Raw genomic sequence first — 13,538 nt, forward strand, 5'->3', positions numbered from 1 at the left:
CTGAAAACTGTGTCATCATGTTTGAGTGTGGCGAGTTTGGGGGTCACTACTGTATGGGGGACCGTATTGGACAAAAATCACGCTCTTGGTTTTATACTTTTGATTCTGGCCAAGGACTTAGTAGTAGTGAATCATCGTGAATCACCATTAGAGACGATCAAAGAAGAAGTCGGAGTCTAATTCTAGTTTGACCTTCCAAACTCGATCTTGACGTTGATTTTTGAATCACATTGTCAAACAAGACCTCGCATCTCGATGTTAATACTCCCGTATGCCTCAGACTCCCTTGGAGAAGCCATGTGGATAACGTCTTTGCGGGAAATGGTCCAGAGCCCTTCCTATAATGCTGAAATCACTCAGGACTGTGAACCTGTTGTAGCATCTGTAAAATCTCCATGTACTACAGTGGCTCAAAAAAGTGTCCCAATGTTTGTAGCTTTTCATGTAATTGCTATATCATGTGTCGCGACATGGGAATATGACTAAGCTATAGGGAGATGTCGGAAAGGTCTGCATCTCAGCTTCATTTCGGTTCCCTATACCGTGGGAAACTAATGACATTATGTGAAGATATGAGTATTTTAATTTGATGACTCATTGGGACACTTTTTTGACTTTGAGTTTTACTAATGTAATCTCTATAATTCTAGTACTGTGTGTGACCTCCTTCTGCTCCAATCACTTCTGCCACTCTTCTAAACATATTCATATTCTCTATCAATTTTGGGTATTTCTCTTTGGTGATTCCATCATACTCTGCTGTAACACTGTCTCATAGTTGGAATAGCCCCTACAGTGAATCTTGATATGCTACAAGTAATTTCTTGAGTGATTCTCAGGGGTATTCAATATGGTTGATGTCTTGGGTCTATGTTGAACATGATAGAATAGTAATATCATGGTTTGCAAGCTATTGGTGGCTTATTTAGAGGTATACTTAGGGTCATTGTCTTATCACAAAACAGTATCTTCTTCATTAACTCATAACTTCTGCATGCTTCTTAGCAGACACTCCTGTCAAATAAGTATTTACTACTCTGTATTCATCCTCCCCTTTGCTTCATAGAAGATTCCCACTCCATTTTATCTCATATAGTCCTATACCATCAAGTTTTGTCTTGAAACTTAAGGTGTTTATTTAACTTTTCTTTATCTTAATGATTGTCTTATCTATTTTAATATAAATTCCTTGCCATATGATTTCATCCTATTGATTTTAACCTTATCTAACTAGATAAACCTCTTTCAGCTATTAGCAGTCCAATATTTGTACTTGAAAGTAGCATCTTGTCTTTTATTTTTATAGGTTGGAGATAGAGGAATCTGTTTTTCTTGATTATAGCTTTAAGATGGGCTGTCTTGAGAGTCTGTCTGACTATTTGAGTAGAGATAGTCATAGGAATGATGGAAATAATCAATTTAATCACTTTATTAGCATCAGCAGTCTTTCCAATTAGAATATAGTGATTAAGAGATCTTAAGTCTTATAGAGCAACCTTCTAGATTAGCTACCAAATAACTTAAAGACCATAATATTACTATTCTATCATGTTCAACATAGACCCAAGACATCAACCATATTGAATACCCCTGAGAATCACTCAAGAAATTACTTGTAGCATATCAAGATTCACTATAGGGGCTATTCCAACTATGAGACAGTGTGATAGCAGAGTATGATGGAATTACCAAAGAGGAATACCCAAAATTGATAGAGAATATGTTTAGAAGAGTGGCAGAAGTGATTGGAGCAGAAGGAGGTCACACGCAGTACTAGAATTATAGAGATTACATTAGTAAAACTCAAAGTCAAAAAAGTGTCCCAATGAGTCATCAAATTAAAATACTCATATCTTCACATAATGTCATTAGTTTCCCACGGTATAGGGAACCGAAATGAAGCTGAGATGCAGACCTTTCCGACATCTCCCTATAGCTTAGTCATATTCCCACGTCTCGACACATGATATAGCAATTACATGAAAAGCTACAAACATTGGGACACTTTTTTGAGCCACTGTAACTACGACACATGTACTGATTAGTCTGATAATACAAGGATCCCTTCAGATACCTTAGTGCCATGTTCCGACTGAGCTCCACGTTCGGGCAGCGCATAATCCGAGTCCAGTCTGGTTATTGACCACATTTTCCGACAGTTGCAGTTCATGCGCGATAGCAAATCATCCTTCACCACTATGGGTTAAGATAACTTGTATACTGGTGGCCTTTCATTAGAGGTGCAAAAGCTATCTGACGCTAATGCATCGTCTCAGTCACTTTATCATTCTCAAAATCCTCCAAGCAGACAATGTCTCTCCCTGAGAACATAACGTGGGTGCAGGCCCCGCAGGTCTCATAGCTGCTCTTGCTCTCGTTCACAACAGGTGCTATGACATCGTTATCGTGGATGTCATAGGCAAAGGATCCAATTCATCGATATCCATCGCCATACACTATGCAGCCATGGAGGTAAGCTACCGTGCATTCATAAGAAGGCCCACTGATGTTCTTGTGATCTTAGGCTTTAGCAAGCATTGATGTCGCAGATGGGTTACTGTCTCAAGCCATCAAGGGAAACGCGCTTTTCATCCCTGTGACCGAGCTTGTACTTATGCAGAAGTTGCAGAGCCTTGGTGTGCAGGACAAGTGTCAGCGCTCCAGCAACCTCAAACATTCATTTCGCTGCGCTCCCAAGCGAGCAGCATTTCCCATGTGTGCGAAGGGCAGTATTGACCCGTCGTCCGATTTTGGTGTAAGCTGCATGAATCGTTTGAATAGGTATTGCATGTATTTGCGGGCGCCAGTGAGCAGCCTGAGCATCCATGCCAGTACTTAATCACTCAGTAATGGACGTAGTAGCCTTGTTTTATTTGCTGTAGGGACATGTACAACTAGGTATATAAGCCAATTACTATTTTCTTTTCCTCCCTCTCTGGACCACACCCATGATGACGCTCATATGCTGTGTCGGTGAAGGTACAACAATTCAGATGGTGAGTCTGAACAATGTGTTGGGTCTTGCAGAACCTAGCTGCTATTCGACCCTAAAGGGTTTCTGGACCAGGCTCAAGGCTCAGAGGAGAGGAAATACCATAAAAACTTGCTGATCTCTCAGACTCATACTGGTAACTGGTGAAAAGATTGCTTGATTATGTAAGCTACAAAAGTGCCAACATAAGGTAAGGTAAAAACAGTCTCTACAAGCCCAACCAGAAATGAATCCCTACATCGGGCCTCACAGACAGGTCACGACTGCAGCAGGCGCGGCAGGACCGCGTCAATTTCACCTGGCCCAACTTTAGAAGACAAAAGAAGTGCGAAGTCCTTGCTAAGTCCATGTTGAATCTGATTATGTAAACCAAAAGCAGACCTGGAGTGGTCCTTACGAAGGTGAAACCAAGATCAAGATATGTAAACAAACATCTTGTCCTCGATCTTGCACTAAGGTCCCTGCATTTGTTTTCCTTCGTAAGTTTTTGACCATGCGTAGGTCATCATACACTATGATTCACCGTGATTCATTATGAGCTGTTGTGTCAAAGGCAAATTCAGGTCAACTCAAGTTGTAATTTTTTTTTGTCCAGTAGTGACCCCCAAACTACTGGACAAAAAAAATTACAACTTGAGTTGACCTGAATTTTCCTAAGATATAACAGCTCATAATGAATCACGGTGAATCATGGTGTATGATGACCTACGCATGGTCAAAAACTTACGAAGGAAAACAAATGCAGGAACCTTAGTGCAAAATCGTAGCCGTGTCCAAAGACAAGTTAAACATTGTAGAAACAACAATACAATGAGGAACAATTGAAGGCTCCTAGCTGTATCTATAAAAATGTTGTAGGTCGAGTGTTGCTTAGTCTGCATTACTTGAGGAGACAAGTGCGTTCGACCCTAAAGGGGAAGTGAGTGCAGCAAAGATCTAGAGGTATGCACTGAAGCGCAGCGCGAGAAAGCGCAGGTGCGCGCAAGGTGCGGGAACACGCGCGCGTATGCGGAAATGATAGAGACTAAGCTTAAGTGATGATATGATGCAAGATAAGAGAAAAGAGATGTGAAGTATAGACAAAATAGACTTCTACTATGTTCTGCTAAGTAAAATGGTGGGTGGTAACTAGTAAGTTAAAGGGAAAGTAAGTGAAAAGTAAGTAATAGTATGTACTGCTGGCGCTTATATAGTGCGCCTAAGCGCGGTCATGCGGAGCCGAAGCGCTACCGAGTAGGTATGTAAAGATATATATAAGTAAGGGTCCATTATAAAAATAGAGGTGGAATGATATGCTAATAAAAGAAATGGACATATATGCACTAGAGGGTTTGGTGGACAGTGGATGGATGCTTCTGGATGGCTGGCGCTATAGGGCGCTCAAGGGCGGGAACACGCGCGCGTATACATCGCGAAGCGTGGGAAAGTTGCGCCTCGTATAGGGATAGCTGCGGGTAGTGCACGGAGTGACACTACAAGTTCGTGCTATGTACTCCTTGGTGGGAACTGCCATATCACGCCATGAGAGGCATGAGTCTCTACAACGTGTTGTTACATAACTTGATCTTAGTTTCACCTTCGCAAGGCACCACTGATTCACGTGGGCTCTTCTCCCATCTCTGTCTTTGACTACGCATTCGGCTCTGAACATAACCGTGTTACTAGTGCTACTGGTATGGATGCTGCTCACCCGCAAATACATGCAATACCAATTCAAACTATTCGGGCAGCTTACACCGAAATTGGACGACAGGTCAATACTGCTCTTCACACACAAGTGGGAGATGCTGCTCGCTTGGGAGCACAGCGAAATGAATGTTTGAGGTTGCTGACACTTGTAGGACAGGTGAGTCACTACATTTCATACCTATGCATCCTCTGACATAGTATTTGTAGCACATGGGTCTCTTCTCTGCTGAGGAGGGTACCACTATCGAGACTAGTATTCATAGCATGATCAGTCACCTTGACGAGGCTGCCCAACACTCATCCGATCCTGCTGATGCACCTCCTTTGACCATTACTCACAGGGTGCCCACAGGAGGTCAAGGGCGACCAAGATATGAACTTGATTCCATGGTTTTACAGGCTGCGCTACAACTTCGAGGGCCAATGGACCTAGCATCGGTATTTGGTGTTGCACCTCGTACAATCCGGCGGCGTGCCCTTGAACATGGTTTTGTTCAGCCAGGGCCACCTATGTATGTTGAATATGTAGCTGATGATGGGTCAATTACTCGTATCTATATGTCATCAACAGCTCCTACATCCGATCTTTCTGATGAAGAATTGGATGAAATCACAGAGCAGGTACTTGAGCTTTTTCCAAATTTTGGGAGACGGATGCTCGATAAGCATTTTTTGCTTTCTTGGCCATCATGTGCCTCGAAGCCGCATTTTAGAGTCATATGCGCGTGTTCATGGGGTACCTACCACAATGTTTGGGGCGCGGAGGATCCAAAGGCGAGTCTACTCAGTTCCAGGGCTGAACTCGCTCTATCATCATGATGGTCAACATGGTTCGTGTATATACTTTCATGTAAAACCACAGTATTTCCTCAAGCATCACATAGCTCTGATTCATTATAGTCTTGTAATTCATGCATTCATAGATGGCTTCTCGCGATTTGTCACTGGCATACGTATTAGCGACAATAACCATGCTGAAACTGTTCTCAGCCTATTTCTGGACATTGTAGATGAACATGGTGTACCCAGTCGTGTACGAGGCGACCATGGAACTGAGAATTTGCAGGTCGCAGAGTGGATGGAAAATCGTAGGGGTGTCGAACGAGGTTCATACATATGGGGGCGGTAAATATGCATTAGAAATGCACATGAGCATGTCGCACTGATGTTCAAATTTCAGCAGTGTACACAACATTTGCATCGAACGTCTCTGGCGCGATGTGACTCAGGGCTTTGGGAGGAAGTGGAAGTTGTTCTTCCAGCTCCTGGAGGTTCATCACGACCTGAAACCGAACCTGGATGCTCACATCTGGCTACTGCATCATGTATTTCTTGATGCACTGAATGAAGATGCCATTCAGTGGGCAGAAGCCTGGAATCATCATCAATTACGCATTCCAGGTGGAGGGCAGCAGAGCCCTCGAGATCTATTCTTCTTTGGCATGATTCAGAATGGTGCCCGCGGCTATGATCCGACTTCACTTCCAGGTGACAGTGAGATTGGCGACATACAGGAGTACGGAATCGATTGGGAGGATTACAATGACAATAACATTCAAAATCATCATGACAATGTGAACACTACAGATTCAGATGACCAGGCTCAAAACCCCTTCTTCACGCATCAACCTCAGCATCTCTCTGATATTCGTGTCCCTGAAACATACAGCCCTTTGACCCATCAGCAAGTGGAACATCTGGATGATTATCTTGCAGGTCATCCCGACAGCAGATCACAGAGCATGGACAGGCGAAGGTCACTTTGGGTAGATGCGCTGAATTTTTGCGTGGAGATGTTCAATGTCTCCTATCCCCAGTGAAAATGGACATTACTGGAGATGCCCGTAGATGTTGTAACGTGTTAATTTTATATCAGAGAAAAACACGTATGTGTGGATTTGTAGGAAGTGAAATGAAGCCCTTTCTGAGACCGATATGAAGGGTATCTCCTGGAGATGCATATGAGTTCAGGAACTAACGCTAGAACACCTTTCTATGTCAGGTGGCTCGCACCGTTAGTATTGTCGGACTATCAGTCTGGGATGCGATGCGCTCGCCTTCCCAAGGTGGCATTTGTAGAGGAATCTGACCATGATGCATTCGGATTTCTCAATCCAGGCCAAGTGATTCGAGGTGCTCAATTAATTCCTGCATTCGCCACAGGGCGGGGTGTAAGTTCACTGCGCCGTGGAACATCGTTTGGACGTCCCAACAAGGAAGTGGATGATTGGGAAGAGCATTATGTCGGGATGTGAGTGCATCGTGTCCCTCTTGTAATCTAGATAACGAAGTTAAATCTGAATTAGTTTTGCTGATCGCGATATGTTCTTGCATTATATGCACTTCGGCATAGGACACCCAGTAGCACTGCAGAAGATTGTCAGAGAATGCTCTGACCACTATGAGTCAACAGCTCCAACAGAAGCTATGGACATTGATGAAGGCGCATATGATGGTGAGGGCCACGAAGAAGATGCTGGCGAGCAACATATGTATGATGATTTTGGCGAAGACTCGGAGGAGTCAGAAGACAAACTTGATGGATCCGAGGAGGGGGAAGATAGAGAACAGGCCGACGAAGAGTTTGATGATCTCAGTGAGCCTGACAAACTTTTCGAGGACTCAAACTCCAATGACCTCTATTTTTGAGAAGGCTGGCTGTCTACACGCATGTTTCCGTGCCCATTGACAAACCCTACTACCAGAATTCCATTGGTGCTTCTGTAGAATCAGGCCATAAGGCAGTTGTTAGTAATGTCGTATATACCATGATCATCCAGTGAACCGTGAAAGTTTTGATAAGAGCATGTAAAACGAGTCTTCCTTCTCCTTCGCTCTGACTAGGAGAGACACTATATGCGCACGCCTGAAGAATTTTCGTTTTTATAGAAGTCAAACAAATGAAGTGGTGATCTCGGATACCATTGCAATCAACACAATATTTGAATCTTATGATAATGCCTTGTAAATACAACATAAATGATGGAATATTGGATTGCTCAACAGATGGGACCTACTTTAACTGTTATACATTGCCAGCCGGGATGGTGAAAAGTTGCAACCATGTCAGAAGCGCTCATATGAATCTAGGTAAGATGACAAGTGCTAATGGCGGTTTCCGGGACAAAGTCATGAATGATCTTGTAGTTTGAAACATAAAGAAGGAAAACTATATTGCTCGACGTATAGGACCTAACTACGCTACTATAACTTGCTGGCAACGATGGTGCAATATCCCAACAAGCTCGCGAACTCCCCATGGTAAACTAGATTTTCGCACATCCATAGCTATGTGCTGATAACTCAAATTTCTGTCAGTATACATAGCCATCTCTAGCAGGAGCAGAGTTATGTCCTCCTATAGTTCTCACGGCTACCATATCAAGGACTCATCGGTCCTCTGATGTTGAAGCCCAAATCCCATCTCTACTCCCCTCTCAGCACATTTCATCTCCTTGCCATGTGCATTCATTCTTGACAGAGGCATATACTCACCTCGTAAGTCTGTTCTAAATTGTCATGCTCGATATTGTTGAATCATGCTTGAATAGACGTCAATCAGCGATATCGTGCCAGTAGCACCCAAAACAGAATGGACCTCGATCTGGTGTGACGCCCAGTCACAACAATCCCTACCGATAGTTGCCAAGGACATTGACAACCGACTTTCACCCTTCATGCACGACCCATTACTACTTCCCTACTGATCCTCGCATCACCTAAACTGCGGCACACTCGCTTAAGGCACTTGCGCAGTCTCCGTCTTTGTCTTTGCCTCCCAGTGCAAGATGAAGCTCTCATCGCTAGAGTCAGAGCCGCTGGATTGTAGTGGGAATATACCTCTTGGAGGCAATTTGGGCCTGATGCCAGCAGCTGTGAGGACATGGCTCTCAGAGGTGACTCCAGGGCTCCAAGCACATTCAAGGCCCACTTACACATTGTCTTTTGACTTGTCGAAAATGTTGGATGCATCTGTTTACTCATCTCGAATGAATAGTTGAATATCATCTGTGCTGAATGGGTTAGTGAATTTTGTGCTGTGGTACTCAGCGTCGGATGAGTCGACAAGCAGCAGAGGTCTATTTTTCGAAAGCCAGATTGCGATGTCTGCAAGCACCATGAGGTAGGTACTGCCCTAGCAATGGTCCATGTGGTTGATCCATATATGGCATCTAATATTGACATGGGACATGCTATAGATGATGCCCTTCTTGCGACATATGTATATCATGATTTTGCAGACACGGTCGTTTGTTTTTTTGCATCCCTCTTCCACTGGCGACACTACTGCATAACATTATCAATTTTATACTGTACAGCTTTCTCCCATCTTACCTTTCACTTGCAGCAGCCTCGTTTCACTTGCAATAGTTTCACTTCACTCATAGCATCATTCACAGCAGCCTCATTTCACTTGACACCGACAATGGCCTCTCTTCCACCGCATTTTTCATGTTGATCATGCACAAATGTAAACGACTCTTGTTGTGCTGAATTTACAGCACAAGAATTCCAGGTAGGTCTTCATAAATCTAAAACCAACCGCACACTAATCTCCGATTTGTTGAAGAACGCAATGAATCCTCTATGTTACTGTTCCCATCCATATTTCGACCATAATACAAGTGAAGGTCCTCTTGTACCACCAGCTGCTAATCTTCCCCCAAAAGGGGGCTGTACTACATCTAACTGTTCGCAATTTCAGACCAATGTAAGTTTCATCATGTTTTCTTCATGCTTGAGAAGATTTACTCATGTTCCATGCATAGAATCAAGCCCCGATCAGTGTGCATAGCATTTGTGTGTGTGGTAAAGGGTGGCTTGCACATGCCAATTTGCGAGTACCACCCAGCACTCAGTTCGTCTTTTTTTTTGTATCTCTCCTGTCTCATGTTAATTCGACAACATCATAGAAGTGGTGCAGTCAACACTACTCCTCACTCTGCTGGGAGCTCTACAGATCAGGTTCCTGTCGAAGCTTGGGCTCCATCACCCACTCTCATAGCAGGATCAGCAAATGACCGTTGAGTGGCATCATACCGTGGTCATGCGTCCCGTCGCATGGGGGTTACATCAAATGGTAGCCCTTTCGTGGCCACCATGACCACTGGTGCAAACACCTGCCATTTGGGCAATACCACTTCTCGTCGCCGGCTTTTAGGGCCTTTCTTGCAATCAAGCCAGCATTCTCAAAATATTCACAATGCATGTGATAGTATCACCTTCAAGGTTGTATTGATACCATACCCAGTGAGTATCATGTCTCCCTCACTGATTTCTTCCCTTAGTTTATGACTCTTGTTCCAGATCTGCGCACGAGGCACTCTTATGATAGACTCAGAAGAACCTCTGCCATCTAGCCTCAAACTGAGTGAACAAAAACTTCCTGATCTTTATCAGTGTCTAGACTCGCACCACCTCATCATCAAAACCACAGTGACCATTGGAGATTCTGTAATTCTCAATCAACTTGACTCGCAAATCAACACCCACTTCCTGTGTCATAACATCAGCTTTCCTTCATCGCTTTATGGGGACCACCAGCCCACCAGTGGACCTCTCGAATACGAGAAACTCAATTGGGTCATACTTGAGCTTGGAAAGCTTAGTGCCGATCAAAATTCCCAGCTCTTGAAGATGGCCTTGTTTACCTCGAGGGATATCATAGGCAATGCGCTCTCAGCGTTGATGCGAAAAATTGCCATGATGATGAAAAATCCAATCGATGATGTACCACTCCTTTTCATAGGTATGACTAACTCACTCTTTGACAAGTCCTCATTCTGACCTACTTCAATTTTAGCACCAAGGTTTGGGACATTGAGAGGGACCCTTGCATCGGCAGCTGATACTGCTGTCCACCCGTGTTTTGCTGCATGGGTCATGGACACCTTTTTCACCGAGGCCATTCCTGAGCCATCACGCGATCCAACATGTTTATTTTCTTGTCCGTCACAGTCTGATGATCTCTCAGACTCCGATGATGATAGTGTATGTCTGTTTGGTCCTTGATGTGGTTTTTTGTCCTCACTAGATTATATTTCAGTTGTCTATGAGTATCTCAGAGCAGATTACGCATCAAAATGTGAGTAGCTTGCTTCTTTGGTTATTATTCCAGCCTGACAACCACAAGCGGGGCACCCCATCATCCTCTTCAGTTCTGTTGACTGTCATAACTTGTCCCACCGTTGTAACACGCACTTTTGGCTCCAGACCTTCATCAGTTCGTCATGAAACATCATCTCGTGTTTCATCATTTACAATGTGTGCACCATCTACTATGCGCCCATCATTATCAGAAGGGTCATCAATGTGTGCGACTTGGTCATTAACTCGGTGGCCTATCAGTCTGCCAAATAGTGCACCACGTCCCAGCACTTCAGCTGTGACCATTGATCTCACCAGTAATGATACTCCTGTATTCACCTCGATTATGGATTGGGCAAACTACGTACAAGCGCATGGACCCATAGAGACTCCCACCATCATTCCATGGAGAGTCAGTGCACCGAACATTAAGTCAGGTGCCATGGCACTAATCGCTTTTATCGAAGCCCAGCATAGCCGCACTGGGGTTGATCTGTCTGGAGACATGTTTGAAGGTGCACAGATAGAATTTATGACTGGGAATGATGGTTCAGATATGAATTTGTCCAGCCTCTTCATGGCTGACTGCACATTCAAAGTGTAGGAGTTAGCGCATATTGGAGATAGAGGTACGAGCACAACAAGGAAAGATTAGTAATATGTAGAAGAATTAGTAATGTAGGGAACAAATAACCGGTAATGTCCGAAACGGACATTATTTGTCATCGACTCACGGACCATAGACAAGTCCGCAATTACATATACACGGTCCGGGTACTTACATTTAGTGTACCTTATTATATATACTGTAGCATTATTTCGAGTAGGAATTGAGTCTAATTAATTATCTCAAAGTCTTCCTTCAAATACTACATTAAAGTTTACAGGTTATGAGCCCTGCTACTACCATGGATACGACGCTCCCTGGCTCCTCATCATTATATCATATCCCCCAGCTCTCCGACGACGGAACGAACTGGATAACCTATAAGGAAAGGGCCCAAACGGTGATACGAGCACGAGGTTTGATGCACTATCTTGATGGTAGGATGAAGGAACCTGTACCTTTCGAGATTGACTCGCAAGGACAAGCACTGAAGCCAAATAAATCAGTAGCTACCCAAACAGAGATTGAAGAACAGGAGAAGAAGGAAGACGAGTTTCAACAGAAGGACTCACTCGTCAAGCAACACATATTTAGTACGGTCTCAGACCAACTATTGTTGCGCATCCAGAGCCTCGGGCAAGCCTTGAATATATGGACAGAAATATGCCGAATCCACGAAGGCAAAACAGAGATGGTACAGATAGATCTGCGACGGAAACTCCAGGACACCAGATGCGAGGAAGGTGGAGACGTGACGGCACACTTCGGAGACCTGTTAAGGATCCGAGAATCGTTAGCAGGAATGGGAGTAAGCATAGACAAGAGAGATTACTATGCCATTATCATGGGATCATTGCCGGAATCCTACAGACCAATTCTGTCATCAATAAATGCCGCAGCACGCATAACGAAGCAGCCGCTTACCTCATATGAGCTGATAAATGTTATCACAGAAGAATATGAACATCAGCAGATAAACAATCCCAAGACACAGAAGAAAGGGAAGAATAGTGCGTTTACAGCAAGGACAAACACGCTAAGAGGACATACCACGACGAGCAAGGGTGAAGATATCACTTGCTTCAATTGTGACAGGAAGGGTCACTATAAAGCCGATTGTTGGCGGAAAGGAGGCGGAAAGGAGGGACAAGGACCAAGGCAGACAAAGAAAGGCCAAAAGGAAACGGCAAACACTGCAGACAAGACCGAAAGAGCAAATGATTATGCGTTCGCAACGTCAGATCTAGCGAATATTGCGAAGAAGATAGACATACCAGTCGAAAAGCGCGGAGCAATTATTAACTCTGGCGCTACGTCCTATTTTTGCCCAGATAGGTCAAAGTTTGTAACATTTGAGCCAATCAAGGCCCAAGATGTACACACCACAGATGGATCTATTGTCAAAGCCATAGGACAAGGAGATGTTAGCATAGATCTTCCTCTGGGAGATAAGAAAACAAGCATTACACTCAAAAATGCTCTCTATACTCCAAAAATGGCTTTTACACTCATCTCGACGAATCATATTGCAACGGCAGGATTCGCTATCCTATTCGAGGATAAACTCTGCAAAATCCTGACAGCAGCACCAGAAAGACGGACCATAGCTGCTATTCTGCAAGTCAACGGGTTATACAGCGTTGTGGATCAAAATCAGCATCAAGCACACGCAGTAAAGACAAAACAAACCGTTTTTGAGGCACACCGGACACTAGGACACGTGTCACAGACTGCGATACTTGACGCTGTGAAGAAAGGATTAATCCAGGGTCTAGATCTCGATATAGAATCAAAACCGGAATATTGCGAAACCTGCGCACAGGCCAAAGCAACACGTCAATCATTTCCCGAAGAATCCAGAACCAAATCTCGTACCTATGGTGCATTGGTCCATACTGATCTCTGGGGACCTGCACAAACAGCAACAATAGGAGGATGTCTATATTACATCAGTTTTACCGATGATTATAGCAGGGAGACGAAGATAGAATTTCTGAAGAAGAAAAGCAATGCACTTACCACATTCAAGCAATACGAGGCTTACGTCAGCCATCAACACGGAGCGCATCTAAACAAAGTTCGTTCAGATCGAGGAGGCAAATATCTGAGCAAAGATTTTGATGAATACCTGAAAGATCAAGGAATAATGAGACAACTCACAGT

The 13,538-nt window shown here is 43.9% G+C and overlaps 3 protein-coding genes across 3 annotated transcripts; all 3 read left to right on the forward strand.

Annotated features, from left to right (window-relative positions):
- Window positions 1–5,759: 5,759 nt before the first annotated feature.
- On the forward strand, window positions 5,760–6,501 carry F5891DRAFT_957168 (uncharacterized protein; the record flags this gene model as incomplete). Its single annotated transcript, XM_041375463.1, has 2 exons — window positions 5,760–5,806; window positions 5,862–6,501. 2 exons carry the CDS (start codon window positions 5,760–5,762, stop codon window positions 6,499–6,501), a joined length of 687 nt encoding a protein of 228 aa, XP_041223040.1.
- A 174-nt stretch (window positions 6,502–6,675) lies between these two features.
- F5891DRAFT_913397 (uncharacterized protein) lies at window positions 6,676–7,036 on the forward strand (the record flags this gene model as incomplete). Its single annotated transcript, XM_041373662.1, has 2 exons — window positions 6,676–6,932; window positions 6,988–7,036. Coding segments are annotated over 2 exons (306 nt in total), but the record flags the coding sequence as incomplete, so codon positions are not given.
- A 2,745-nt stretch (window positions 7,037–9,781) lies between these two features.
- On the forward strand, window positions 9,782–11,372 carry F5891DRAFT_1191925 (uncharacterized protein; the record flags this gene model as incomplete). Its single annotated transcript, XM_041367527.1, has 5 exons — window positions 9,782–9,931; window positions 9,989–10,430; window positions 10,485–10,672; window positions 10,728–10,766; window positions 10,815–11,372. The coding sequence occupies 5 exons, from the start codon at window positions 9,782–9,784 to the stop codon at window positions 11,370–11,372; spliced, it is 1,377 nt and encodes a 458-aa protein (XP_041223042.1).
- Window positions 11,373–13,538: the final 2,166 nt, after the last annotated feature.

Source organism: Suillus fuscotomentosus, assembly GCF_016647785.1.
Source record: "Suillus fuscotomentosus strain FC203 chromosome Unknown F5891scaffold_46, whole genome shotgun sequence".
NCBI lineage: Eukaryota > Fungi > Basidiomycota > Agaricomycetes > Boletales > Suillaceae > Suillus > Suillus fuscotomentosus.